Below are 9,243 nucleotides of genomic sequence, written 5' to 3'. Positions count from 1 at the left end.
GAAAAGCACTGACCTTTAGCACATGAAAAATGAGCAGGCTTCAGCATTTCACCAAATGATTTATTTGTATCAAAAGGAGCTGGTTTAACAACAAACGTTCAATAAGGCAGCTTCAGATTTATTTTAAAAAAGAGCAACAATGAAAAAAACAGGGAAAAAACCCCACCAAACCACCAACAAACCCCCCTGACCGTAGATCAATGTAGTGACAGCATCGTGTATAAAAGTGTGAGTAGTGAAGGATAAACTGGGCTGTGTCAGGCAGCAAACTTTGCATAGTTCATGGGTAATTTAATCTGATTTGGATAGAGTGGATGTGTGAAACCACAGCCCCCATTAGCTGTAGCAGATGTCCCAGCTCCTGTCCCTCCTGAAGAAGTCCTCGGCCACGGCCAGGGGTGGCAGCAGCTCCAGGCAGTCCGAGCTGGGGCAGGGGCAGCACTGCGGGGCCCTGCTGTCCCTGCCCTGCGCCCCACAGGCTGGGCAGCAGCACGCAGGGCTGCCCAGGGGACACGGGGGGTGGCAGGGCCACTCCTCCATGGGGCAGCTGTAGGGCGGGCTGGGGGTCAGCGGGGTGAGGGGAGACAGCTGAGGGGGAGAGCAGCTGGAGCTCCACGGGCTGGGCAGGTCTGCTGAGCTGGGAGAGCTGGCAGCCTGGAGATTGGGAGAGAAAGGGGAAAAAAGACATTTCAGGGCAATGTGGCCAGCAGCCAGAATTGCTGTGCTGTTGCCTTTCTCATCTGGCTGCCCAGGGAAATCCTGGAGGTGTAAACCCAATGTTAGTGGGGACAATCCCTGCCCAGGGAGATCCTGGAGGTCTAAACCCAGTGTTAACAGGGACAATCCCTGCCCAGGGAGATCCTGGAGGTCTAAACCCAGTGTTAACAGGGACAATCCCTGCCCAGGGAGATCCTGGAGGAGTAAACCCAATGTTAGTGGGGACAATCCCTGCCCAGGGAGATCCTGGGGTCTAAACCCAAAGTTAACAGGGACAATCCCTGCCCAGGGAGATCCTGGAGGAGTAAACCCAGTGTTAACAGGGACAATCCCTGCCGAGGGAGATCCTGGAGGTGTAAACCCAGTGTTAACAGGGACAATCCCTGCCCAGGGAGATCCTGGGGTCTAAACCCAATGTTAACAGGGACAATCCCTGCCCAGGGAGATCCTGGGGTCTAAACCCAATGTTAACAGAGACAATCCCTGCCCAGGGAGATCCTGGAGGTCTAAACCCAAAGGCAGTTTCTGTTGTAGGGATAACCCCTTGCAGGAGCTGTGCTGCTATTTGCACAAAATCTGCAGGACCTCTAGAAAGGAAATTCCCCATCCTACAGCCTCTCCCAGTTTATTTGGGGCTCCCCATGGGGAAAGAAGGGACATTCCCCATCCTGCAGCCTCTCCCAGTTTATTTTGTGCTCCCCATGGGAAAGCATTCAGAGCCCATGAGCATCCCAAGCTCCCAAAAGCAGCCCCAAATTCCCACATTGCTGCTGCTCTGCCCCATGAGGTGACTCCCTCTCCCCCTGGGGACACCTGTGGCTGCTCCCCTGGCTCCCAAAGCTCACCAGGCCCTGGTTGAAGCAGAGCTGGACTGGCTGGAAGGTGTCTGGGGTGTAGTGTGGGGATGGCTGGAAGGCACTGAAGGCTGGCTCAGAGGGGGCATCTGACTGCAGGCAGGAATCAATCAGCTGCTCCAGGTACCCAGGGCTTTCCTCACAGGACAGGCAGCTGGAAAACTGCCAGGGTGGGCAGCAGCTGGGCACAGGAGGGATGGGTTCTACTTCAAAAGGCTCTAGGAGAGAAAGGAGAGCAGACAGCAGCACATGAGTGTCTGCCTTCACAAAGGGCAGGTTTCAGTAACCCTGTGAATTCAGACATTAAACAGGCCTCTCAGGGCCTGAATTTTTGTTTTTAAAAGCAGAAACCACAAGGGAGATGCTCAAAACCATGTGAATAACTCAGGGAAGGCAGGCCCCTCAGCTATAAACCTCTTTAAACACTGGAAACTCTCCTGGCCCCAGGCATTTTGGACAGGGATCCAGCTGGAAACTCCCTCAGACTCTTGACCCTCTGGCCTCCCTTCTGTGCCCTGTTTGCAGCCCCAGGAGGTGCCAGGCAGTGATTTGTGCTTTCCAGCCTGGCAGATGTGCCTCTGCCTCATCTCCAGACTCGGGGCAGCTACACCTGCAGGAAAAAGGGGATAACAGGAGGATAATTTGCTTTTTTATCCTCCAAAGAGCCAGACAGGAGCAGAACAAATGGAGCAAGGCAGGGCTGATGTGGCATTGTGACCACAAAGTGTTGCTGGCCAAAGGGTGAGTTCCTGGAAAGCTGACAGCAGATCTGGCTTTTTTTCAGAATTATTATCTTTTCACACCAAGATCAAACATGGTTTAAGCCCTGTCCACATGAAGGGCACAGGTCTGAAGTGCACATTGCAAGGTCAAGGGTGGCAGTGCTTAGCTGGCTCTGGGGAGTGAGAAACACCCAAAATACATAAACTGATGGAGACCTTCCAGCCTGAAAAGGCTTTGGCATGTCAGCTTTGGCATGTCTCACGTTTCTTTATTAACATAAGCAAATGGATTTCCAGCTATCGATGATTTAACAATTTCCTTGTCCATGCAATGCGTGCACTCACACCTGCCCAGCCTCTCCTCTGTGCTTTGGCTGGGGACAACTGAAGGATCTGCGAGCCCAAAGTGCCCCTCCCCTCACCCCTTCCCCCTTTTCCTTGGATATTCGCGGGCAGGAGGAGGAAACTCTTGGTGGTGTTGAAAATCTGGTATTTCTCTCACTCCTGTGGATGCTGGCAGGAGAGAGCAGAGCCCAGCCAGGGGCTCCGGGGCACTCTGACCCTCAGCGGCCCCAGAGCCTGGGGAGGGCGATGTTGTTCCCTCGGGATGAGCATCTTTTACCCGAAGGGATGGAATTCCCTGCTGGGGGAAGGATAAATTCGGAAAGGAGCTCTGAGCTCCTCATCTGCATCCCGCGGGCTCCCTGCAGGTGCTGACTGGCCGCACCCCCGGCCTCAGACAGGGCTGGGAAGGCTCGGGGCGGTGGGAAAAAATTGGGAATGGGGCGGGAAGGGCCGTGTGGATGGGCTTTGTACCGACCTGGGTGAGGCGGAGACACAGGCTCTGCAAACTGGATGCTGCTGCTGCTGCTGCTGCTGTCCCAAGGAACCTGAGCAAAGACAAGGGAGGAGAGGAGCTGCGGCACACAGCGAGGTGAGTCTGGATTTCAGAGAAAACTCTTGAAATAAACCTTATTTCCCTCCTAGCTGTGCCTGGGAAAACCTCCAGAACACTAGATGAATGTGCACAACAGGATTTTTGCTGGGCACAGCACCCACCTGGGGTGAAGCCCCTGAATCAGCTCCGAGCTGAGGGGTTTTTTTGCTCTTTTTGCTGCATTCCCGATTCTACAGAGCTGCCTCTGCAACTAATGTGTGTTAATTTCCAGGAGCGTGAATTCCATCGTGGAGGGAATCCCAAGGAATTCCTAGGGATGGATATTACTGGGAATAAGCCATTAACTAATGACCACTGCAGGTGTCCCAGCAGACTGGATTGATGTTTGAGAAGCAGCTCTGGCAGTGCTCCCTGAAAAGGGACAGCTTCGTTTTTAAGGATTGCTGGAAGCTGAAGCAAGACGGATCAACCACTTCTGAGAACCTGACCTGCTGGAAGGAAGAAACCCACCCCAAAAGCAGCGGGAGTTTTGCTGCTTGGGGGCCAGGATTTTACTCTGCAAGTACAAATACCGGTGGGATTTTCCCCTCAAATTTAATTCATCCAGCCCTCCACTTCATTTCCTTTATTCAAGATGCTCTCGAGTGAGCAGCTCATTTCCCTGGCAACAACTTCCTGGCACATCCCGTGCATTTAATTGCTGAAACAGTGACTCTTCTGGGCCGGGGGTGCCTTTTGTCCCTGCTGCAGACGTGACAAGGCAGCGATGGAGTCCCCAGGCTGAGCTTTTCTCAGCGCACATCCTGCCAGCCCAAAGCCCCGGGGCTTTTGGGGCGGGCCATACCTTGTGCAGGTCACCGAGGTGACTTCCCTCACCGCCACTTTTCACTTTTTCCTGTGTGGGCACAGTGCTGGTGGGAAGTGAAAACCGGTTCCACGCAGCCCTGGGACACCTGGCTGTGATGGAGAGGCTGCTGCTCTTGGGGCTGCAGGGGAGCAGTGAGTGACCCGGCATTTCCGAAACCTGACAATTCTCCTCACCCAGACCTCTCTGACCCTGGATCTCAGGCTGATTTTTGTGCAATCAGCCGCAACAAAGTACAGAAGCTGAAATCTGAAAGGCTCCAAGAGCTGCAATGTCATGAACCAGGAAGAAATAATGGTTTGCCAAGCTCTTTATGCAAATCCCCTGAGTGGCTGGAGCTGGAGGAATCCTACAAAGGCTGGGAGAGGGAATGAGAGGGAATGTGCAGGTGTGTGTGCACACACAGAGCTCCAGCCCCTCCTCCAGAAGGGATGGGGCTGCCCAGGTGTGCTTCCATCCCGGAGGGAGTGACTTTTCTGGAGCAGCAGCTCTGCTTTCTCCCTCTATTCCTCACATTCTCACTCCTTTAGGTCACTGCTGCAGCTGCTCAGACTGAATGTTCCTTTCCCCCATCCTCACCAGCCTGTGACACTCAGATTTTGGTCCAGAAATTACAGTCCTGGCAAATAAAAAACCATTGAAAGAGAAGGTACAAAGCCAATACCACAATATTTTACTCACTGCTGAACCAGTGGCTGCTTGTCGTGCTCTCCTCTGCTGCAGCAACTCCTTGACTGTGATCTTGACCCTCACACCTTGGTACACCTTGGGCTTTCCTGGAAGAATTTGTGGAAAAACACTTTGCAAGGAGGGAGAATCTCAGAGCAAACAGCAAATTCAGCAGCTTTTCAGTGTGCTCTATGTGGAGAACAGTTTTAGACTTAACATGACTAAGTTTTAGTCTCTGTTTGCAGTCACACTCACAGCCCTCTTCAACACCTGCTATTCCAGCCTGGGACAAGCAGACACTCATGAAAATCTTGCTGTTAATAATATTTTAAAACCACAGGTTTATTCTTCCCTATCTCCTTCTTCCCCTGCCCCCCTTCCAGCTTTCCCAATACCAAGCTCCATCTGGTGCTGCTGTTGGACTCATTTAAATTCCTGACATATTTGCCTCTCTCAGGACCTGAAAATAAATGTGGGAAGTGTTTCATCTGGCAGATGAAACCCAGGAATAAAACAATGGAAATATGTGGGTGGTTATTCAGAGAGCTCAACAAAACACGAATAAAATTACTGTTTTCTTACAAAGCCTAGATTATCTCTTTATTCTGCTCATGTACAGCCCCTATTTATTTCAAACAAGAATTTAGGGTGTGTTTAATCCAGCCAAAACCAGCCAGCAATCACCAGTCACTACCTAATGAGGGATTTTTAGGACAGGAAATGATAAAGAATTTATTTCTTCTGAAAAACCACTTTCACTTGTTGCATTCATGGTAAAACACTCAGCTCCTCTGGCAGCTGCTCCTGTCCTAACTTTCTGCTGGTGTTTTAATTGAAATCACACAATAAAAGGAAACACACCCAGACTGGTCTCTACACTCAAAAAACGCCAGAGCAGGGAGCAGACAGCCCTGAAGGAGGCACCAAAAATAAACTCCCAGCAGGAGAGCAGCAGTGCCAGAGGTAAACCCGGCCTTCCAGTGCCACCTCTGGGCACAGAACACCTTCTGTAGGGCAGCTGCACGGTGCCAGAAGACCCTGGCACAGAAACAACGCTGGGTTTGCAGATCTGCCCACACAGCCAGGGAATCCTGCACTGCAGGCACTGTCCTCTTGTGCTGGAACCTCTGCTGCCAGTGCCCCCGAGGTGATCTGGGGGAGGACAAGCTGGGACAGGCACCCCGAGCCCTCCAGAGAGTGACAGGGCTGCCCTCGGGGCGGTTTGCTGAGCTGGGCTCAGCTGGGGATTATGCGGCTCGTGTTTTGGTGCTTTGTTTCTGTTCAACAAGCTAGGGGATAATGAGGCAGGGAAGGGTGGGATTTAAGGAGAACATGGCTTTACCAGAGCTCCCCGCAGGCAGGGAGGGCTCTGAGGTGGCAGGGCCAAGGGTGGGATGGTGAGGGTGGGCACAGGGTGGGAAGGGAGCAGAGTGATGGGGCTGGGGGCAAGGGTGGGCACAGGGTGGGGAATCAGGAGCAGGGTGACAATGACAGGCTGGGGTGGGGTTGGGGTCGAGGAGCAGGATGGTGAGGGTGGGCTGGGGGTCAAGGGCAAGGTGATGGATTTGGGGTTCAGGGCCAAGGTGATGGATTGGGGGTCAGGGAGGAGGGTGGGCAGGGTGGGTCGGGGGTCAGGGAACAGAGTGATGATTCTGGGGCACAGAGAGCAGGGTGATGGGGCTGGGGGTCCAGGGGCACAGAGACTGTGCTGGGAATCGAGGGAAAGGCTGGGAGGGTGGGTGACAAGGACAGGGGGTGGACTCGGGGTCGGACAGTGGGGCTGGGATTCAGGGGCGGTGTGGCTGGGGTGGAGTGTGCGGGGAGGGCACAGAGAGATGCAGGGTGGGCACACAGGGATGAGGGCAGGGTGCAGATGCAGAGAGCATACAGGGATGCAGGGTGGGCACACAGGGATGCAGGGAGGGCACAGAGGTGCGAGGTGGGAACACAGGAGTGTGGGGAGGGCACAGATGCAGAGAGGGCACCCAGAGGTGTGGGGTGGGCACAGAGGTGCAGAGAGGGCACAGATGCAGAGAAGACACCTAGAGGTGTGGGGTTGGCACACAGGGATGCAGGGAGGGCGCAGATGCAAAGATACCCAGAGGTGCGAGGTGGGCACAGATGCAGAGAAGGCACCCAGAGGTGCGGGGTGGTCACAAAGGGATGTGGGGTGGGCACAGAGGTGCGGGGTGGGCACCCAGAGGCGCGGGGCGGGCACCCAGATGTGCGGGGTCCCCTGTGCCCCCCCGGCCGGGTGTGCCAGCCCGGCAGCAGCCCCGCTCGGTGCCCGCGGAGCCCCGTGCCGAGCCGGCACCCGGCGCTGGCACCCGGCGCTGGCACCCGGCGGGCAGCAGCCGATCGTGCCGTGCCTCCTCCCTCCCTCCTCCCCGCCCTCCCCGCTCCCTCCTGCCTTGGCAGGCGGCATCGCCTCGCTGCCGGAGTGACCCCGGCGAACCCCGAAACGGCCCCAAAGCGGGGTGCGGGGGCGGCGGGGCTGCGGACGGAGCGGGGCTTACCGGACATGCCGAGCCGGAGCGGGCAGCGCCTCGCCAGGTGCCCGGTGCAGCAGCAGAGGTGGCCCCGGCCCCACAAGCTGGCCAAGGGGGCAAGAGGAGTCAGCCTCGAAATTTGGGGGTGAGGGGACCTGCCTGCCCGGTGGCAATGGCAGGTGGATCCCGACAATATTATTGTTTTATCCCTACGGGTATAAGTTTGAGTTTTTCTCTCCTAATGCCAAGTATTTAAAACCTCTAGAAACCAATGATTTGACAATCAATGATTGCGCGATACTTTCAATTTGAATATTCAAAGGCTCCACAAAATGGGCTATCTTTTTGTGAAACCGAGCACATCCCCATCTAGCAGAGGGTCTGGGGGAATAGGATTTGGTGGAGTCACCCTCCCCACCCTTTGCTTTTGGGACATTTGCAGGGTTTTATCCATCTTTCCCTGAATGAAGCAGATGCCTCCAAAGCAGCTCGGTGTTTTCCCCTCAGATGCACAGGCTGGGTTCCAGCCCTCTCAGATTTCATTTGCTACCTGCACTGAGCACTCTGCAACGGACTGACTTGCTTTTTACACATTTTTTCACATTTTAAGGCTAAATTCTGAGGTTTTGGGGCCCAAATGGCAGCAGGCAGGCGTGGCCTAACAAAGAGGCTGCCCTGGGCACCCGGGTGGCTGAAGTTAGCTGGGCCCCACTTGTCCCCACAGCATTCCCTCCCTCTGCCTGGATGCTGGGCTCACCCTGGAGTTTATTTGTGCTTTCCCCCAGTTCAGGCTTTTTGTCTGTGCTGCACAAATTGGCCTTTTCTTCGCAAAGCCCAGTGCTGGCCTGCCCTGGGAGCTGCAGCTGTGGAGCTCAGCGTGTGGCTCAGAGTTTTGGGATGAACATCCCCTCCCAGCACTGCTGGAATTGGGGTTTTAGGCTGCTTTTAAGCTTTTCCCTGGGGACCACAGCCTGAGGCACGGGCAGGAGTGAGGCAGAGAGCAGGCCAGCGGTTAATCATCTACCAGCAGCTCAGGCTGGCTGTTGTCACAGCCGAATCTTTTTTTTTTCTTTTTTTCTTTTAAGTTGAACAAATAACACTTGATTTCTGTGGGGAGTGAGGCCAATCCTGCCTCTGAAATGTGCCCCTGCAGCTCCTGGTAGGCCAAGCCTTGCCTGGGACAGCTTTATAGGGACACAGCCCACCAGGAGAGGAGCCCACCTAAGGAATGTGCTGTGCAGGGAGGGGAGGGGGTTCACTGAGGAATTTGGGATCTGAAACCCTTCCCTTAGTGGGGCTGGAGCTGCTGTGGGTGTGTGCAGGCTGCAGGGGGCTGGGGTGGTGATTGTTTACCCCTGAAAGCAGAGAGCAGAGCCTGCAGGCTGCCAGCTCCAGCCCTGGGCGAGCTGGGCGCCCTCAGGAACCAGGAGGCAGCAGAGTTCTGGCTGTTCCTGGGCCTCAGAGCCTTTCCAGGATGAAGAAAACCCTGCCTGGGTTAGGAGTGAATGCCTGAGTGGGTCAAACACCTCAAAGGCACCTCAAAACCCTGTCCCTGCTTCTGCCCGGGGCCTGAGGGCAGCACAGCCACCATGGCCTGGTTCAGGGCCTGACCTTCAGCCCCTGGCAGAAGCAACAGCTCAGGCCCTGAGGGAGGCACTGGATGGTCCCTGGGGCTCAGCCCAGCAGTGACACCTCCACAGGTGCCAAATTGAACATTTTCCAGCCACAAACTGAGAGCTGAAGCAGAATGGAAGGGCAGCTCTGGCTGTTCCTGGGCTGCAGAGCATTTCCAGGCTGAGGAAATCCCTGCTGGATGCTGGAGTCAAACCCCTTAAATACAGCTCCAAACCCTGTCCCTGCTGCTCAAACCCCCAGGAAAACCCTGCTTGGGTTGGAAGTGAGTGCCTGAGTGGGTCAAACCCCTTAAAGACACCTCAAAACCCTGTCCCTGCTTCTGCCCGGGGCCTGGGAACAGCACAGCCACCCTGGCCTGGTGGCCCTGCTCACCTGGCACAAGGAGCAGATCAGA

The 9,243-nt window shown here is 55.1% G+C and overlaps 1 protein-coding gene across 1 annotated transcript; it reads right to left on the bottom strand.

The window, feature by feature from the left end:
- Positions 1-336: 336 nt before the first annotated feature.
- Positions 337-7,150, bottom strand: POU2AF3 (POU class 2 homeobox associating factor 3). The gene is made up of 8 exons (XM_058818963.1): positions 6,824-7,150; positions 5,730-5,794; positions 4,738-4,855; positions 4,036-4,086; positions 3,114-3,183; positions 1,563-1,789; positions 463-654; positions 337-423 (listed from the first exon to the last, which is right to left on the bottom strand). Exons 1-8 carry the CDS (start codon positions 7,148-7,150, stop codon positions 337-339), a joined length of 1,137 nt encoding a protein of 378 aa, XP_058674946.1.
- Between the last annotated feature and the right edge of the window lie 2,093 nt (positions 7,151-9,243).

The sequence above is a fragment of the Ammospiza caudacuta genome, chromosome 23, assembly GCF_027887145.1.
Source record: "Ammospiza caudacuta isolate bAmmCau1 chromosome 23, bAmmCau1.pri, whole genome shotgun sequence".
Taxonomy (NCBI): Eukaryota; Metazoa; Chordata; class Aves; order Passeriformes; family Passerellidae; genus Ammospiza; species Ammospiza caudacuta.
The sequence above is the reverse complement of the archived record's forward strand: the minus strand, read 5'-3'. Positions and strand labels throughout refer to the sequence as shown.

Bases quoted from the DNA above. Each gene is read 5' to 3' on its own strand.
- POU2AF3 (XM_058818963.1), bottom strand. From the start codon at position 7,150: ATGCCGCCTGCCAAGGCAGGAGGGAGCGGGGAGGGCGGGGAGGAGGGA. The intron at 5,795-6,823 runs GTATCTTTGCAT...CTGTGTGGGCAG, and splicing joins TGCCCACCTCGCACCTCTGG to ATCTGCAAACCCAGCGTTGT. The intron at 424-462 runs AGGGACAGCAGG...CCCTGCCCCAGC, and splicing joins CAGCCTGTGGGGCGCAGGGC to TCGGACTGCCTGGAGCTGCT.